Source organism: Peromyscus californicus, unplaced genomic scaffold (assembly GCF_007827085.1).
Source record: "Peromyscus californicus insignis strain IS unplaced genomic scaffold, ASM782708v3 Scaffold_3__1_contigs__length_106647218, whole genome shotgun sequence".
NCBI lineage: Eukaryota > Metazoa > Chordata > Mammalia > Rodentia > Cricetidae > Peromyscus > Peromyscus californicus.
The window spans coordinates 100,320,773-100,341,431 of record NW_026294551.1 but is presented as its reverse complement, the minus strand read 5'-3'; the positions used below and the strand labels follow the sequence as shown (position 1 = coordinate 100,341,431).

Here is a 20,659-nt window from a genome sequence, read left to right as displayed (position 1 = left end):
GACCAAAACAAAACCGCAGACAAGCCCCTGCTGTCTTCTTGGTATTTTCAATGATTTATTCATTTTATGATTTAAGGTGTATGTCACTACCTCAAGTCAAGTAAACTACATTGATAGCCTTTAGATTAGTTTTGCTCTATAAAGCACTGACCCCCCCCCCCCCCCCCCCCCCCCCACTCAACGATATCTGAAATGCTGCAGTGGAGGGATGAACCTGGCCTGTCCCTGCCAGATCTAAAGAATCAGATTCTGGCTCATGACAAAGACCAAGGTCCCCCACACTCATGTGCTTAGCTCCAAGAGCAGCCCCTTCTGTTCTTGATCAGCTGAAAAGGCCAGGCAAGCACCATGCCAGTAAACCACAGCACTCAGGCAACCAAAATAGGAGGATGGCATGCCTGAGGTCAGCCTGAACTACACAGAAAGACCTGTCCAAAAAATAGACAAAGAAAGTGAAAGCTGAAAAAGGCTGTCATTTTTAAAAAGTACTACACAAGTATGTGGTCGTCTTTGATATTTTCCATCTAACTGGTGAAAGGAAACTTCCAAAAGATTCCGAACTATGTCAGACTAACTTTTGCTAGGAAAACACTTGGCTTTGTGGGTCTCAGGGTTACTCTACTCTGGTAGAACCTGGAAACAAAGGGACCGGGGGGGGGGGGGGGGGGGGGGGGGGGGGGGGGGGGGGGGGGACGTGCTAATGAGGGGAGGAAGGTACTAGATACTGAATGCAATGGAAAAAAGTAACGAATGCTAAAGTTTTTAAAAAGTTTAATGGAGCCAATAATCGGCATATAAATTGTGTTCTGGCAGACATTAGACCTGCTTTCTCTTACCAAAGAAAATGGCACGTTTTATCAAAATTTGACAACTGAGAATAAAGGGCACTGAGATTCAGCTTCAGAGCACCAACTTAAACCAAACAACCAAGAACATCGTTATTCAACTTGGACAGAGGAAACAGAACCAAGGCAGGAAGAGATGAAACATGTTCCTCGGTCTCAAGTCCCTTAGGAATAGGAGCTCTGGCTTCTTGTCAGCAGCCATCACACCATCAAACCCCAATTGCTGAATCTATATTCACAACCACAGAAAAGCAAAAGTGAACTCCGTGTCTTGGTTTATCCCAAGGGAAGCCTGGAAGTACATGTGATGACAGGCTTGTCCGTTTAAGGTAAAACGCCAGATTGCTGTAATTCTTCCTGCTTTTTAAACAAACAAAAGAAAGCTCCATTTTTGCAAAAATTGAGAAATATCTTACTTTCATCCCTAGTTTGAATATGAATTTCAGTTTTAAATAAGGGCTATATCTATAATGAATACAGAACTTCAATTCACACAACATTCCTAACATTCCACTCACATCCCACTCAGTCAGTAATGGTTAACTTAGCAAGGTCTCTTCACAGAAAGGTATTACTAAATGGCTGACAAAATTGCAAACTTTCAACTAAGTGCTGTAATTATCAGAAAACCCCTTACACTGATTTGCAATGGTTATTAAGGATAAAAATAGAAGTAACTGAACTGGACTACAAGTTTGCACGGAAACATTTTCACTGTCCTACTTGATATATAATATAACAGGATAGAATGGATCACAGTGCCTGGCAGGCTGACATCAGTCTTCTAAATAGACTACCATTCAGTTCAGGTAGTAAAAATGCAGATGAAACATGCTCTAAAATGTTGTAGCTACAAGAGGTCTTATATTTACCCAAAGAGGACTCCATGAGCTTTTCTTTGGGTCTACCTAACATCTAGAGAATCTCCATGCGATCTCATCTTTTCCAGAATGAAATTCCAAACTGCACTTCTGAGAGGAATGGAGGAACAGGAAAAGTTGGGTTTTGCTATTTAAATTACGTTCACATTAGTAGCAGATAAAACATATTTATCATCTTCCACTCACAATGACAACTACACACAGTAGGGCATCCATTAAAATGCAAAAGAAAAAAAAACCACTAAAGAATAAATACCTACTCCCACCATCCATTTCCTCTCACTACTACCAAACCAAAAAGGAAGCCCACTCTCCAAGATCATGACCCATTTTTCAGGTCACTTTGAATGCAGTTTGTGTTTAACCATAAGTAAAGTACCCGGCGTAGGAAGTAGTACTTGTTTTAAAACTGAGTATCTGAAGCCTACAGGGTTATTCTGGCGACAGGTTAATAATATTGCTATTTTCAGAGCACTAACACACACAAAGTGAATCCAATAAAGTTCTGTGTATTGATTCAGTATTAAGTATTACTTGCATGACCATCATAGCACCTCTTTACATCTCACAATCACCAGAGTTAGAACTGTTTTGAAAACTGAAAACTGGGCATAATCTGATAATCAGAAATTGCACACTATCACTAAGGAAACCAGGTGCGTGGTTCAATGTGGCTGCAAAAGTGGAAGCCTGCAGATCTAGCTTACAAGCCAGATCAAGGTTTTAGACAATTGTAGGAACCTGGCAATACTGTTTAAGCAAAAATACTCAACACAGCAGGAAATGGACCAAAAAATAAAAATAAGAAAGCATTCTATAACCAAATAAACATCTGATATTTCCTTTCCCTTTGAGAATAAATACAGTTAAGGTCACTTTTAGCCTTGGAACGGATATATGTTTGCCTATGATGATCTTGCTAATGACTACACAATTATCTCATGTCCTCTGCTAGGATTATAGTTTGAGAAAGCCATAGTTACAGGAGGCATCTACTGTAAATACCTAAAACTTCCTTTTATGGCAACCAATAGAGAATTCACTTGTCTTAAACAGTGAACAAGGGAAGATGGCCTCATGTTTCCTTTGCAATAATAGTATATGTTGAGGATCGAGTGGCTTTCAAGCAGCATGGTGGGTGTGAAAATGTCTGCAGTTTAGAGCATTCTGTTGCGTTTATGAGTTGGTGAGTCTGTAATGACATCGCCACACTGGGCTGAGGTACGCTTTCTAGTTCCACCATTGTCCAAGTGGAGTGCCATTTCTTCTGTTATGAAAGTGTTCAAATCGACATCATGGAGTCCATTTCTCCTTCGACTAGCATTCGGTCCACTGCTTACATGTGTAGGAGAGCCTGGGGTACTCGAACGCACGCTTATACTAGCCATTGCACCACTAAGACCTAGGAAGAAGAAAAGAGGTTTTAGAGTTGCTCAATTAGTCGACCCTTTTGAAAGCAACCCACTCTACTTTCCATGTTGTCACAGTGTGAAAAGGTGCCTGCTGGTTTTCTTTGTACGGGGTCAGCAGTGAATAATAGTTTATTCTGTAAGGAATCATCTGGCTTTGACCTACATTTTCTTGCCAATACAACCATTATTCATAATAATGGCAACTAGCAATGATGGAAAGCTAGATGTATCAAGCACAGCTAGGAATGCAAAAAAGATTTGAGATTCTCCCATCTATTCTATTAGGCAAGTACTACATACAATTTACAGACCAGGACAGGAGGTACTTGCTTGAAGCAGGACATTTTGTTTGGTCCAATGTTACCATTCTTACAATCTCTCTGATGTGTGTCTGTGTGTAATGTATATAGAGAGAGCAAGAAAACATTTCCAGGTCTGAGTAGGCTTAGTCCAACAATCCTTTTAGATGAGGTGACTGTATAATGTATCATCCATCCCAAATACTCTATTAAGCCTGAAAATCACTGTTAAAAATTATACTGGACAAACAAAACAGGGCCCTATCATCATCAACGTCTGGACTGTATCTGGCAGACACCCTTAAGATAGCACAAGAGCCCAAGTCAATACCATCCCTAATTCTTCAGGGATGAAAGACTGAGGAAGGGTGAGGTAAAGAATCCTGCTTCACATTCGGGTTCTTAAATCCAGACTATGTCCCAGCACTGACTCTGAACCTTCATTGCTTAGAACGGGAGCAGCTAAAGAATGAAACATACATTCTACTCTGAATGTTCAGGATAAGCCTGTAAAAAGGTACATGACTGACCAGAACACATGAACTGTAACAAAGTTTAAATTCTAGTATGGACAGTCCATTTCCTATCTCATGAATTTCTCCCTCACTTAGATTTTGGCACTGCCTGAATAAAGAGAATGATCTAGTATCACTGATGTTTCCAAGAGTAAGAATTCCACCTGATCCTTTAAAACAAACTTCTAAGTTTGATCTAGTAGGGCCATACTCCTTATTTTGAATTGTTTAAAAAAAAGTTTGAAGATTAAATAGAAAAGGAAGGACTATGCACCTACCAAATCAAATCTACTAAATTCCAAAGTTGTTCTTATTGTTCAAAGACTTCCTGTAGACAACATTCTCCATCCACAACCACTTCCCAGTCTGCCAGCAGTCACCCCATCAGGATGCACTCTTTTTTACAATGGTGACCAGGGAAAATCAAAAGTATTCCTCTTTACCTCTCTAGCTTTCAAAGGTCAGCATTTTTTTGGTTTTGGTTTTCTTTCTTTGGGGTGGAGGGCACTGATCCTGGCATGGTTCCCAGATCAGGCATTGTCAGTCCTCAAATAAACCCTCAGATGTATGGCTCTGACTCCATTCTGCAAGCCAAGACTACAGAACAAAAGTATCCCCACCCCACCCAAGGTAACAGGCAGTAAGCAACAGCTGAATCTCAAGCCAAATAGGGCCAGGGGAGTCTATACACTAACGAACTGTTACACTGCCTCCCCTTAATATAACAATAGTAAGAGGCTCAAACAGAAGAACCGCCCTATCTCAAAAATCTCTGTCTGTCACACATATACACACAATTTAAGTAGTTTTAGGGCTTAGAGTTAGCCTGCCTTTTAGGCTTGCCTTGACAGCTGCTCACCCCGCCCTTTTTATCCTACCATAGATTTATTGTGTATCACCAGTATCAATGATTAGTGGTTCTTTTTGAAGTCAAGACTGTTTTTGTTTTGTTTTCCAAACTTTGTTCAGCCAGAGTCCAATAAGGCTCACAACTCTCCTGAGGTTACTAACTCTCCTTCTCCCTTCTGGCCTCATGATGTTGCTTTCCCTCCCACTAGCTGCTTCCTCAGCAGCCTGTGTGGGCTTTCCTTCTGCCCCTTTATCAGACAGGTGTGTCACATATTGGGAGCTCTTTCTCCCCTTAGCCTGCACTCCCTATCTCGCTCTCAAAGGCCCACTCTTATTTCTAACTGCTTCCTGAACAGCTCAGACTTAATAGCTCCAATGAGGAACAACACTTCTTTGTCCTCAACACATAGGCTTAAACAAACAAATGCAAGAAAACCAAAATCTGGGGCTTATACAGCACAGTCAACCATCTCGTCCTATGGGCAGGCTTTCTATTATCTATCTGAAGGACTTAACACACTGCCTGGTTACATAATGCTCACAGAACTCTGATAAAGAACATTGCTTCACAGTCCTGCCCCACATTTCAAAACTCATTGAAATTCAGGGCTTTATTTCAGGAAACAAACCCAGGTTGCTGCTGACTGGTCACTTAAATCAATGCCATCATTTTAAACTCAACTAACCCAAAGCTGCTTGGTTTTTTATTATCCCTACACATAGACCATTAACAACTTGCTGAGAAAGCTGTGCTTTTCTTCTTAAGCCTACAGTCAGTAACAACCTACTAGATGGTACCCAGCAGTTAACATAGCTGTCTGTACCTGCCCTACCCTTTCTGTAAGTAAATCAGGCTGGTCTCACACACTACCTGAATCTTCCTCCTGAAAGCTGGAACTGAAGACATGCAAGGACCACTACACCCAGCCTTTTCTCCAGTGTGTGTTTCTTTTTTAAAACAGGGTCCTACTGTCTGTAGCTCAGGCTAACCTCAACCTCACAACAATCCTGCCTCAGCCTCCCAAATGCTGAATTAGAGTCAAGAGCCACAATGGCCAGTTAACATCATTTATACTTGCCCTAGGATGCAGACGTTCTATAATAATTACACTGTAAAGTCTGAGAGCTAGGTAATTAAACTGGGCTACTTTAATAATTCAGGATCCCTTTTGCAAATGAAACTACAGGGGATTTCAATGAACCAACTATCTTTCATGAATGTTCATGGTGGTAATGAACTTAAGACTCAAAGCACCCCATCAAGGAGTGGATTAATCATTTCCAGTGAGTATTTATTGATTCAACTCCATGAAAAAGAAAATACATCATGCAGCAATTTGGCCAATCTGAAAATGCTCATAACACCTGGACAATCATTTCTCTATAGAGAATTGGTTTTAGCTCCAAGGTCAGGTCACCTATCCTCAGCTATGACAATCTTCTCAAAGTCTGAGTTACTAATCTTCTGCAAAGATTTTTCACAAGTGTCAAAAACAAAAATTAAGACTACAACCACGGGGAAAAAAGCATTTTAAATAGCCCAAATTTTATTTTGAAAACCAGTGACAGCTACTGAAGCTGCTTCAGAAAACCTTGCTAAGCCACATGAACACAATCAGCCCATACAAGCACAGAAAATCTAAACATGCTTCAGAACTAAAAAACTAAGTTGTACATCCTTAGGACATACAACTTAATTTCTACCAAAAACATTTTCAAAAGGACTATGGTAATACCATTTGACAAAAACAGAATAGGTAGCATTAGACAGAAAAGTCTCAATTGCTTAACATAAACTCACGTTTTAATGTTTCTGCATCCATCTGAAATGAGTAATTTTTTTTTTTTTAAAGCTCAGGATGATTTAATCATTCATTGAAAACTCCCAGTGGAGTGGAAACAAGTTTGCAGTCCAGGTTATAGGAATCCAAGTTACATGAAAAATCATTAAAAATTGCACATCACTATTATTTTCAAGCCATGTTCATCATTTCATGCTTACTCTAATACGGAAATGCTGTTTGCATAATCGATTACATAAAACTTCAGTTTCCCAGCATTAAGTCCTAGAGAGAGGAGGAGCAAATTCCCACCCAGGAAACCTCACAGCCCAACTGAGGAGGCTGCCATCTATGCTCTACTGGCTTTCAGCACCTCAGATCCCTTTGAAGAAAGTCAGCCCTAGGAGTGCACAAGGTGATCGTAAATCACAGATTCATTCAGGCCCCTCTGCAGACTGCTCAGCCAGAATTATCAGGGGTGGGGGTGGAGGTGGGTCTAAAATCCCTCAAACTTGAAGTGGTATCAACCTGCCTGGGAGCCCTAAAAAGTATTTTTCTTCCTTGGAAATGAATTGTACGCTCAAGTGTGAGTGCTCCCTGTACAATGTGCTGAGTGAGGTACAAGCACTTGCAATGTCAATGTCATGTAGTGTTTTGGAGTTCAGTCATTTAAAAAAAAATAGTAATAACTCTATCAGGAAGGTTCTGGTCATTTAAAGTAGATACCACTCCCCACCCCAATCAGTAAATTGTAATACTGAATTTTTATTGAAGTAAAGCACACTAAATCAAGCCAATTACAAAGGTACATGTGTCACACCAAGAAAACATTTTCAGTTATACCGCCAGCCCAAAATGCTTTCCATGTATCAAAGACAGCCATTTTTCAAAGACAGTTTTTAATGCCACAGGAAAAGGTTCACGACGTTAAGTGAAAAAGCAAGATACAGTACCACATATGCAGTATGATCAACTGTGAAATAATATTTACACATTGAAAAAAATGACTAGAAGAAAAATGCATCATTTGGCTCTATGTTTCTTTAGAGTGAAATCGCAAGATACTGAATCTTTTTGCTTGGGGAAATTTTCCAAAATGAAACTCAGATAATTCAACTGTTTAAACAGCTACCAACAGATTACTGAATAAGTACTAGAGCAAGTAAACTGGCTTTTGAGACCTACATAGCCCTTTAATTCTCCCACGACAATATCCAACAAAATGTTATAAGTTCAAGAAAATTCTGTCTTACTAATATTGGAAGTCTAATCTTTCTCCAAAACCTTCGGTTATTTAATATCTATCCTTAATGTACAGAAAATATCAACTTTTCATCTGAAATTAATGTGTTATAAGTGTCCTGCTGTAATTTTCTTGGTCTTGAAGGCTGGTTTGAAGGAAAAAACAATAATTCCTTCAGAGAGCTGGGCAGTGGTGGCACATGCCTTTAATCCCAGCACTCTGGAGGCACAGACAGGTGGATCTCTCTGTGTTTGAGGCCAACCTGAGTTACAGAGTGAGTTCAGGACAGCCAGGATTGTTACAGAGAAACCGGGTCTCAGAAAAAGAAAAAGAAGAAGAAAAAAAAAAATCAAATGTAAATGATTAGGAGATTACTTTGGGGCTGAAATCTCTTACATCAAGTTCCAAGTATGTATTTTAGACCTTTGAAAAGCTACTCCAACAAGATGCACCTAGCTACAACATTCAATAAGCACTATAACATTACACACACCAGGAGTGTGTTTCCTCAGGAGAGAAAAAAACGGGGGGGGGGGGGGGGGGGGGGGGGGGGGGGGGGCAATGCCTGCAGGCTGTGAAAGATGAACAGACATCAACAAACCCTCAGGTTGGTTCTAACCAGTCCCCTGACATTAAAAAAAAAAAAAAAAAATTGCAGTTTCTTCTATACTATCTCAGCACTTTAAGAACTTTTAAGCATCTGTGCTAGCTCTCAAAATATAGCTCTTTGCTGAGTGGTGGTGGCACACGCCTTTAATCCCAGCACTGGGGAGGTAGAGCCAGGCGGATCTCTGTGAGTTCGAGGCCAGCCTGGGCTACAGAGTGAGATCCAGGAAAGGCGCAAAGCTACACAGAGAAACCCTGTCTCGAAAAACCAAAAAAAAAAAAAAAAAAAAAAAAAAAGGATACAGTTCTCATGGTTTTGCTAAAGCATTAGAAGGTATGATAGAATGAAAGCAAGAAAGGAAAAACCAAACAAAATATTAAAGTTCTTCCAGGTACTGTTCAAGAGTCTTATTTATCATAGGTCTCCTAAACGAGTTATTTCTCTCTTTAAAAATCACTTTGCCACATATAAGCCAAATAATGTTTCAAAAGAATCACTGGAAATCTGTGCTGAAAAGAAAATCTAATTGGCTCATGCTGCCTAAAGTCACACCTTTCCTTCTGGGGTTCTTAAAGAAGGTAGCTGTTTAATGCTGTGTGTGAGGAATTAGGAAATCTAGCTAAGAATTCTTGTCATATTTTATACCACGAAATCAAAATTCCAATGACTGCTTTTTCTTACATGCCTCACCAGATTCTCTAGACCTAAGGAGCTGTCAAGTAACTTAACTGACTTAGGCTAAGGATGTGGCTAGGGATGGAGCTCAGTGCCAGAGTGCTTGTCTAGCACATGCAAGGAAAATTAAGTATCACAAGACTCAGACTTTTACCCCCCACCAAGCAAATGAACACACACACACACACACACACACACACACACACACACACACACACACACACACACTGCCTCAGACTGAGTCCTAAGGCTTACATGCTTCAGGATGGTGTTAATTTTACCAGGCCAGACATTTCTTAAGATTAATCATTTTTATAGTTACCTGTTCCTGTGTCTGCAAAATAGCACCTGGTAAATTTACTCGAAATAAATGTTATCTATAGAAGTGCTCAACTACAGAAAGGCAATATAACATTTGTCTTTATACATATATGCATTTTAAACTGCAGAAATCAAAACCCATAACAAATCCACAAACAAAACAAAGGATTTTCAAACCGAAAGGACTTCAACCTTCAAAGCTGAGGAGACTTTGTTATGATTTATTATGTGGGGAACCCTGAGTGTATCCCAGGCATGCAGGGAAACATGCTAGTATGCTGGGCAAATGCAGCGGTGGGCTGGTGGGTGACCCAATCCATGTGGGCATGGCAGCGGGGTGGTGGGTGGACATTCACAACCCAGAAGCTACATCCGCGCAGAAATAGTTTATTATAAAAGAGAGAAGATAGGAAAGAAGGAGAGAAGAGAAAAACGGAGAGGAGTTGAGGGGTACACACCTCATGGGAGTGGAGAGAGAGAGAGAAAAAGGGGCGGAATTTTTCCTTAAGAAGAGGCTTCTACGTCAGGATGCAGCATGGCCCTAAGGGGCAGGATTAGAATATTAACAAACTTGTCCTAATTTACCAAGTAATCCTTTTTAAAGATACCTTTCCAAAGACTGGGGTATCTATCACTCAAGAGTAGAGCTCAAAACCCCTGAGTTTGATCATCATCATGCATATACACACACGCAAAAATATTATGTGCCTGTAGTCTCAGCAATTGGGAAGGCTAAGGCAGGAGACTCCCTGAAGTCCGAAGTTCAAGACCATTCTTGTCTACACAACAAATTCCAGGCCAGCCAAGTATGTACAGTGAGACCCTGTCTCCCAAAAAGAAACAAAAACAGTAATAATTACAACAAAAGATAGTTTCTCTCTTTTAATTTTACAATGTATCATAAAGGCTCCCCTGTCTGAGTTTGCCCAAGTCCTTCTCCCAAAGCTCACTGCCTTTTTCAACATAAAAGTAATTTAAAAAGTATCTTAAACCTAAATACCAAGTAAGAGCAGTAATTCCCACCAGTGCCAAAGGGATGTCCCAGCATGTATAGGCCTGAATCAGAAATAGGATATACTTCTAAGAACCACCTACAACCTAAGCCCAATGGGTTTAATTGTTTTACAGAACTCAAGAATGTCATGAAAGTTGTTTTTGGAATGAAAATAATTATCTTTGATTTTTAAGAGACAGTGTGGACCAGAGTTAGTAAGTAACCTACAAAGACCACCTGTGTCACAAGATGACGAAGAGTGAAGCCTGAATAATTATCAGATGAGTAAAGTTTGTTATGGTAACATGCCTTGCCTCTATAATCTATGTATATGCCTTCCTATTCTGCACCTTTGCACCTATCTCCATGGTAACAACTCTAGAAGAGAGTTCAGCCTAAGGTTCCCCAAACAGCACTAGCTTGAACAGGGCAATTCAGAACCAATTTCTCTAGCTTGCCCATAAAAATCAAGCTCAAAATTTAGCAATAAGCAGGCAAAAAACAAAACAAGAACAGTAAGACAGTGGCTGGAGAGATAGCTCAATGATTAAGAGCACTGGCTGCTCTTCCAAAAGGACCCAAGTCTGACTCCCAGCACCGGCATGGTAGCTAACAACCATCTGTAAATCCAGTTCCATGGGATCCAATGTCTTCTTCTGGCCTCCACAGGCAATGCACACGAATAGTACACAGATATACATGTAGACAAAATACGTGTGTGTGTGTGTGTGTGTGTGTGTGTGTGTGTGTGTGTGTGTGTGTGTGTGTGTGTTTTATTTACAAAAAATAAAGCTTCAAAATAACTCTGTGGAATGAAACCTGTAATTCACTACAGGCAAGGCAAGACGTGGCTGTCAGAAACAAGAACATTTACACAGGATCAAGGAGGGATAGATAAGTAAGCAATCTGGTTTGGTTCTCATAGATCATTTTACAAAGATAAGATTAGAGATTTTAAGCACATTGTCCAAGGTTGCATAGGACATGTGGTCTACACATAAAAACTATGTACTTACTACTCATCCTACCACAGTAAGCCAAGGATACCTAAAGCTGGCCACCAGCATCCATCTTCAAAAACACTTATCCAGATTCATTCAAAGGAGAAACCCAGACAAATAAAATTTTAATTTTTTCTGAAATTTTTCTGAAATTACCTCAAGATCTTTCCTACCCACTTAAGTAAGCCCAGGGGAAAGGGGAGAGGTGGGTATTAGAAAAAGACACCCTAAAGCTATAAGAGAGGTAAGTGGGCAGGAGAACAAATTTTAGAGCCAGATGGATCCCAAATAACCTATTCTATCATTAACCTAGTCTACCCTAACAAAATTAGTCTTTCTCCATCAATGAACAGAGTAGGTGAATATTAAATGAGGAACCTTTGGGCTTGATGTTGATACACAGTATACTAAAAAGCCCAGGTCTGCAATCCCAGCCCTAGGAAGGCAGAGGCAAGAGGATCACTAGCTAAAAATTCAAAGCTAACCTACCTACACAGCAAGCTCCAGACCAACCCAGGCTCCAGTGAAACCATGCCTCAAAAGATAAGCATCTTTTAATAATTATAGACAAAATAAAAAGTCTTTTTTTAAAGTATACAAAGGCTAATAAGCAGTCAGTAAGTCAATAAGACCTGCACAACACCACCACCAGATGATATTCCAAGGTAGATGAGGGAAATCTCACAAGGACAAACACTAAATATAGAGCTCCAAGTGGTCAATTGCTGCCACGAGAATCAAGTCTTCAATCTCAAGCGATCAGTCTTAAACACACAGAATGTGTTATAAACAGGTTACAGTTATGTATACATGTATATAAAACAGTAACTAAAGAAGTCAAATTTGAGAGGGAGGACATGGAGGAGTTGGAGGGAGGAGAATGGAGTGGAAATGATGTAAAAAATACAGTACTCATGTACGAAACTGTCAAAAAAAATCAATGTTTTTGTTTTTGTTTTTTAAAAAAAGGACTCCCTCTCATGGTTTCGTTCTCAGGTCCAGCAAGTTCCAGTTGTTGTAATGTGAGATTCCTTCTCAGGAATTAAACAGGTAACACGGATTACTCCCTCTTTCCAAAGCGGTCCCCAAGTGGTGTTTACAGTCACCTCTCAGACCTCTGTATTTATCCTTACGGCAAATTCAGAAGCACAATTACACCATGTTGTGTGCTAGGGTCTATGAAAGCCAAAAGGAATGACACAATATGGTCTCAATCATCAGAAAAGTACAGCATCTGAACACAGTGAGACCCTGTTCAAGGAAAGCTTTAAGAACAGAAAGCCAGGTGTAATGAGACACATTTCCAATCTCAGTACTACAGAGGTAGAAAGAAGACCACCCAGGAGCTCAAGGACCTTTCCACATATTGAGTTGCAGACCAACCAATATATTGTAGTGCATTACTACAATAATTACATTTAAAAACAAATGTGAGAGGTTGGGTTCTACGTCAGCCTGGACAACAGGAGACCCTGTCTTACAGTTTAAAAGAAATAGGAACAATAGGCCAGATGTGGTGGTGTACATCTGTAAGCCCAGCACTCAAGACAATGAGTCAGGAAGGTCATAAATTCAAATCTAACCTGTGTTAAAAATGATGAAAATGGAGAGAAATGGAAAAAAGCTCCATTGATCATGTCACAAGTCACATGATCAGCCTTACAGTGTAAACAGGTGGATAAGATTTGTGAGAGAACAAGAGATTCAAGACCTTAACAACAGGGCTGGACTACTGATCCCAAATCAAAACCAGACTACAGTGGGTTTCTACTTGCCCTTGCAGAACCACAGGAAAATCTTAGGCAGGGCAATGACAAGGCTGCGAGGGTGGGAGGGGGAGGAGAAAGATCATTCCAATGGTTTTATAAAAGACAGTCTGGCAAAATCATGTCAGAAATAACAGCAATCAATAGTAGATCACTCCAAGCCCAAACACACCTTCTCCAGAGACCCTTCCACAAGCCTGCCCATAGCCAAGCTAAACGATGAGATAGCCCTTTCTGCCCCCCAAAAATTTTACACCACATCCAAGATATTAATATAAATCATCCAACTGTTTGTCTCAACAGGAAATGGAAGAACTCTTCACATATCTATTTCTAGGGACTACACAAACTGCTAAATAACTACATAGAGAAGATGGTATAAATATATTTGCTGAGTGTGAAATGTCATCTGATGTACAGCTCAGTGGTACAACACTTGCCTAGCATGCACAAGCCCCTAGGTTCAAGCCCTAGTACTGGGGAAGGAAAAAAAGGCAATGTCATCTGTAACAAATGCTCACAGGACACCCTGAGAGATGTGCATCAGAAGACAAAAACATATATGATGGGTAGCCTAGAGAGTTCTAAACGAGAAGTAGAAATTTGGAAGCTAAAAGAGCCCCCCCACCACCACCCCCCAAAAGAGCCTGTAGAAATTGGCGGCCAGGGTTAGAGATCCTGTAAAATCTACTTTAGGTCAGTCAAGGAACACGAGAAAAAGGTCAGAAACCAAAGTAGCAAAAGAGAATGAAAACACCCTAGAAGAGAAAGGATATCATCAGAAAGGTAAGCAGAAAATAAAGCAAAGGACTCTGGGTATTTTTGGTCTACATGAATGAATTATTATTTACATAAAAAGGAGAATGGGGAGGCAGCGCTAGAGAGATGGCTCAGTAGTAAAGAACACTAACTACTCTTCCAGAGGTCCTGAGTTCAATTCCCAGCCACCATATGGTGGCTCACAACCGTCTATAATGGGATCTGATGCCCTCTTCTGGCATGCAGGTATACGTGCAGAGGACTCATACATAAAATATAAATAAATAAAATTTTTAAAAAAGACAATGTGGGAGAATCTCTCAGTAGATTTTCAATGTTATTTTAAGATGAGAATTAACCAAGACAAAAAAAAAAACTCATTTAGCATGAGCCTGTATTTTTATTTTCTATGAATGTAACATCTAATAACTAAGTTCTACAGTGCATAAAAAATAAGCAACATGCTACAGAAAAGTGATCAAATGAAGCACAGGTGAGTCTTACAAGTCTTACACATTGCTAACCACCATCACTTAAAAGTTTTGACTGAAACTGTTTGATGAGCATTAACTGGAGTGTTTTTCTGAAATGAGACCTTCCATTTAAGAAAAGCAGTAAGTGGTGGTGCATTCCTTTAATCCCAGCACTCTGGAGGCAGAGGCAAGTGGATCTGGATCTCTATGAATTTTGAGGCCAGCATGGCTGTGTACAGATCTATCCCAAAACAAAACAAAACAAGAATCCTATAGCAGTCTTTCTTATCCTTCCCAAATGCTGTGACCCTTTAATACAGTTATTCATGCTGTGGTGACCCCCCAACCACAGAATTATTTTGTTGCTACTTCATAACTTTAATTTTGCTGTTGTTATGAATCATAATGTAAATATGGTTATTTTTCGATGGTCTTAGGCAACCCCTGTCCTCTAAAGGGGCTGTGGCCCACAGGTTGAGAACCACTGTCACCTAAGGAACCACACAATTCACCTACTTATACCTGGGTCAAGTGGCCATTCTTCTGTTCAAATCTGGTTAAAAGCATGGACTCTGACAAATACCTAGTGATCCATCCATTTAACAAGGACTGTACCCTAAAGCTCCCAATACATGAGACTGGAATCTTCAGCCTCATGTTTCATACAGGGAGGGCATTGTCCTCTGTACTAGTTTGTTTTTATAAAACAATTAGCAAAACAGCTTGTGTCTATTTATTTTCTATTTCGTACTTCTGTGCACCAGAATCTTAGTCCATTCCTTTAAAAAAAAAGTTTGTTGGAAATGTTGAAATAGAACCCAATTCTGATTGAAGCTAGCCAAATCTCACACTAAGCTGGTTCCCAGCTGATGAGGTTATCCGTCAGGGGGGGTCTTCTTTGGCACTCTCTGTCTACATGAAACATTCTGCAATCACTTCAATAGTCCCTGCTATTTTTCTTCCAATAATGACAGGCTTTATGTGTTGCTAGCTCTTTTTGGTGGAGGTATTATTGGTGGTGGAAGGGTTCCAGGAACTAATGAATACACTTAAAAGGAAGTTGTCCCTTCATAAAATGATTAAGGACATGATGTTTGCTTCCACTGCAAACACAAATCTGCCTCGCCATATTCTTTTTCCATTCCTCCTTGCTCTAAAATTTCATGAATTTAGACTCACCCTCCAATGTAGTACTCTAATTTGAACTTTATATTTCAAAATTGACTATACAAATGCACAAAAAAACCCTGGTATCTCTACCCTAATTAAAATGTTTCCAAATTAATCACCTTAAGAATTTATTACAAATCAGATAATACTATATAGACATTTGTCTATCTTGCCATTTAATTAACAATGCCCTCTTACTAACCCAAATACCCTTGTTTAAACCTTCAAATCAGACTAGCAGTCTCCCGTAAACTGACAGCCATTATTAGAACACAACATTCAATTTTAAATGTTTCTAAAAATTCTCTGAAGAGGCCCTAAAACTTTAACCCAAAACTGTTTAACTACGTGACTTTAAAGGTACAAACCTGTCAAATAAGAGTACACTCTGCTCAAATATGTATTGAACTTTACTGTAAGTTCACCATAGGCAAAAATTTTTACTGATTTTATAGTTACACTTATTAATGCCCTCATAACTTAAGCATAAGTAACAGTCCTTTCTACATCTATATCTTACAAAACTCTCAAAGTTCAAAAAACAATAAATCACAGATTCAACAAATTCAATCTGAAAAAATGCACTGGCCCTTAGGAGCAGAGTTTCCTCGTGGAATCTGGGCTGCCCTTTTACTGTATATACCCTGGCACGGTTATCTAGCAAGCATGGCTTCGGTTTTGTGAAACTGTCTCTGCAGGATACTAGTATGTAGGAAAAATATTTTAAGTATGAATTCAACCATAAACCACACTTGAAGAAAATGACAATATTTAGGAGAGGAAACTATTATCTCATGCTGCCATTCACTAAATCAGACATATTACACATACCTCTTATAATCATTTTTCCAAATTTAAGAAGAAATACGCGACACACTAATCCAGTGTGGTGGTGGGGGGGACCTACCTAAATAGTGTGAATATCAGAAATAGTATGTCATCATAGGAACTGCATTCATACAAATTTCTTCTTGAAACAAGTGCTTTAACTTGTAAGTAAATCTGAAACAGGGTGGAGGGAGGCAACATTTTTCCAGCTCCCCTCTTTTCATTAGGGATATAAGAAAGTAAATTAGGAATGGCTGCCAAATAAATGGCTGTCTCTGCACACATTAAAATTTCCATGATATAGAAGCCATTTATACATATCCCACTGTTTATTAGCAGGTTAGCCTTATTTTAGATGACCTATGACCATTTCTATATCCCAAAAAAGTTAGCTGTTAATAGGATGCATGACCTAACTCACTTCTACCTGGCTAGTCACCTGTTTGACCATGTGTCCATCTTGGTTTCAACCAAGACTTACTTGGTTGCTGGTTTTTTTCTTTTTTGTTTTTGTTTTTTTCACAGCAGTCTAACATGTCACACAGTAAGTAACCCTCTCTCATATGGAAGTCTGTAGTAGACAGCAATTAACAGATTTATCACTAAGGACATTTCCCTGTCTCTCCAAGAATACTAGATCCTCTGAGCATGACAGATTTGGCCTGGCAAATAGTGATGACTTGGTCATTGGCTATACCTCTCACAATCCCAGCACCTAAACAATAAAGGTTTGAGGGACAGCATCCAGGGAATATGACTTTTCCAAACTCTTTCCCCTGGGCTATCAATTCACTCTCTATACTAGACAACCAAAGGTGTTAAAGGTAGTCCCTGGTTCCCATGATAACCAACTCAACAATTACCTGTCTTACTTGACTACCATGGACCAAGCACTCCAAGCAACTGTAACAATAACTTCTTAAGAAGACACCAAGATTTCCCCTTTGACTCAAGAAGACTAAGAAAACCTGTACAACATGTGAGTGCAAAACAATGAATTCTAATCCAGTGGTGCAGAAATAATTACTGTAATACTAATAAGCTCAAACTAACCTTTCAGATGGGCTGCCAATGTAAGCTCGTAGCTTGCATTCTATTTCAACACTTCTAGAACCAGTATTTACTATATAGACAAAAACAGACAATATAACTGGACCCTAAACATGAAAATGGGTTCACAGGCACACTCTTAACCATTTTCCAAAGAAATATGTTTAAACGGCTTTACCATGCAGAGCTATGGCTTCCCGGAAGGGTTGCAAATCAGTCTCTACAGATGAGCTAGTTTCCGTTGAAGTAGCTCGGTTAGGGGACACTACAGTCAGTCTTGGGGGAGCTCTAGAGTTTCGTGGTGGAGGAACCTTTCCACACAGGAAGCTGATCAAATCTTCTCTACGAATAGTTCTTCTGCGCTTTTTAACCCAGGCTAGCACATCCTTATTGCGTCGCTGATAGCCAATCTGAATTCCAATATCAAAACTTCGCTGATGGGTATCCACGCTTTCTATTAGAAAAAAAAGCAAAGGAAAATACAGTGATCGTTACAGCTGTACATTTGCTCCTAAAGAAAACCACTTTGTACATTAACCAAAATGAGTAAGCTATGAGCATTCTAAAGCTACAAGTAGCATTTTTTTTAAGATGAGTTTGTAATTATATTTATGTACAGAAAACTTAGCAGTGTACATTTAACCCAATTTAGTGGCGAGCTTTTTGGCCTTTGCCTTTTCCAGCTTGGCAATTCGAGCCACAGATTTAGGACCCAGGATCTCATCACATCTGTTGTTATAATTGGTCCACCAGCTTAGCCACAGCACCCTTGTCTTCCGACTTAACCTGTGTGAAGGCAACAGTGGTGCATGTGTTCCTGTGTGGACCAGCTGCACAGCCTGGCCTTCCCCTTGATGATGCAGTAGGGGACCCCCACCTTGGACACAGGGCAGACGGGAAGACCACCAGCTCAATGGTGTCTACATCGAGCCACAAGTAATCTTATAATCCAAAATATACCTTAGTCATGTTTATAACGTTAAACATTTAATTTTCTAAGTCTAAATTCAGAGTTCAAGCCATAATTCTAAAACTTACTTCCAACCCCTACCAAAAAGATAAACACTGCATACACAAATGGAGAGGCTGCTTTTCTTTACTCAAAGTAACTTGTCAAACTTTAGCATATCTTAAGAGTATTAGGTGTTACTTGAGAAATGAAGAAATCTACCTACCATTGAATAGTATTACAACAAGTAAACCAAAAGTCCCCACTCACTGCCCTCAATGTATTTGCAGTCTGCTTCCAAACAGCAGCTTTTCGTAAGTCATAACTCTTCCCTTGCCTTAAATTTTCCCAGAGTAGCCTCCCAATATATACTGAAACTCAGTTCAGCAAAATATCCCCTGCCGTTCAGTTGTTCTATTTAGTTGGAAACAATATCTCAATGTTTAAAAGTCACTCAATTTTCTTCTGAAGTTAGCTGAGCTAGCAGAACACATGGAATATATTTTATTTTATTTTATTTTATTTTATTTTAGGAAGACAAGATCTTACTATGTAGCCCTGGCTGGCCTCAAATTATAGAGTAGCCTCTAAAAAAAAAAAAAAGGTGGGGGGAGATCAATATAGTAAAAGGAGAGGTCTGTCCTACTAAGACAAATCACCAGACAGAGATCCCAAAGTGAATAAATGTTCTAAAAAAAAAAAAAAAAGTAGTACTAGCAGTTAAATAGGGCACAGACTAGTTTAGCATGCAAAGTCTTGGCCTCAATCTCCAGTGCTCATCCCCAAAAGCAGGGTGAGCAGAGTGAAGCTGTAGAAGCAGGACCCTGCAACAAGACTTTCTCCTTAGCAGTTGGCAAATCTTGTGCACTCTTTAATCACAGCATTCTGGAGGCAGAAGCAGATGGTATATGTGATTTTGAGGTCAGCCTGGTCTACAAAATGAGTTCCAGGGCCACCAAAGCTACAGAGCTCCTGTCTAAAAAAAAGGTCAAAAAAGTGGGATGATCACTGGAGTAGGTCTAGTCTCTTTTTTTTTGGTTTTTCGAGACAGGGTTTCTTTGTGTAGCTTTGCACCTTTCCTGGAACTCACTTGGTAGCCCAGGCTGGCCTCGAACTCACAGAGATCCGCCGGCCTCTGCCTCCCGAGTGCTGGGATTAAAGGCGTGCGCCACCACCAACCGGCGGTCTAGTCTCTTAAAAAGTAAGTTCAAACAGGCTAAAGAGATACCTCAGCAGGTAACTGACTGCTCTTGTAGAGGACCTCTGCTCCATTCCTGGCACCCACATGGTGATCCAAAACCCTCATCTCAGCACTTGGAGTCAGAGACAACAGGATCTCTGTGAGTTCGAGGCCATCTTGGTCTACAGAACAAGCTCCAGTACACAGGGAGACCTCGCTTTTAAAAACCAAAAAATCCAAACCATTGTAACTTTGAGAAAGCAGAGTCTAATTTCAGATATAAAAAGGCAAGAGTGAGATCATCTCTCCAACTAGAATCCAAATCACCATGAAATCAGTATCTGCTGCTTTCTCATTTCCTCAAATATATGAGCAGACATGAACTCCAACTTAAAAGAAACCAGTATTCATGAAGGTCACACACACAGCACTTTCCAACTCTTAGAAGAAGATGAGAAAGCCATTCTTAAAAAGTAGATAAAACTCAGGTGATCTCAAAAAACTCTATCAGTAATTCTGAAAGAGCTGAGCAGTCTGTCAAGAAAAAAAATCAATGAAGCACAAAAACCCTATCCCTTGGAACCAAAGAAAAATATAAAATCCAAGCAATCAAGATTTTAGAAACCGGCCCTCTATTTCAAAGAAAAGGGAAAAAAAAATTGCTAGGGCTGGAGAGATGGCTCGGCTGCTGCTCTTCCAGAGGTCCTGAGTTCAATTCTCAGCAACCACACGATGGCTCACAACCATCTATGTAATAGGATTGGATGCCCTCTTCTGGGATGCAGGTATCCATGCAGAGCACTACACATAAAATATAAATAAATAAAACTAAAAGAAACAAACAAACAAACAAACCCACCCTACCTAAAGAAATGCTTTTCTTCAAGCTCCTAACTGGAGAGGTTTGTGCTGAAGAGAATGGGGAAGATTTATCTTTCAAGATTAAGTTAAATTTGGTAACAAAACGTAAACACTGTTTTGATGATGAACACATCTAAACCTGTGGGTTTCAGATACCTGGCTCAAAAACCCAGGGCACAGAAACTGTGGGATAGTCTTGT

The 20,659-nt window shown here is 39.8% G+C and overlaps 1 protein-coding gene across 1 annotated transcript in view; it reads right to left on the bottom strand.

Moving 5' to 3' along the window:
• Positions 1-754: 754 nt before the first annotated feature.
• The window catches only part of Hapstr1 (HUWE1 associated protein modifying stress responses), a 31,571-nt gene continuing 11,666 nt past the window's right edge, over positions 755-20,659 (bottom strand). The window contains exons 3-4 of the mRNA XM_052759435.1: positions 17,648-17,923; positions 755-3,128 (exon numbers count right to left, since the gene is read on the bottom strand). Coding sequence (XP_052615395.1) covers positions 2,884-3,128; positions 17,648-17,923 — 521 coding nt within the window. The 3' untranslated portion in view covers positions 755-2,883. The remainder of the gene's footprint in view (positions 3,129-17,647; positions 17,924-20,659) is intronic.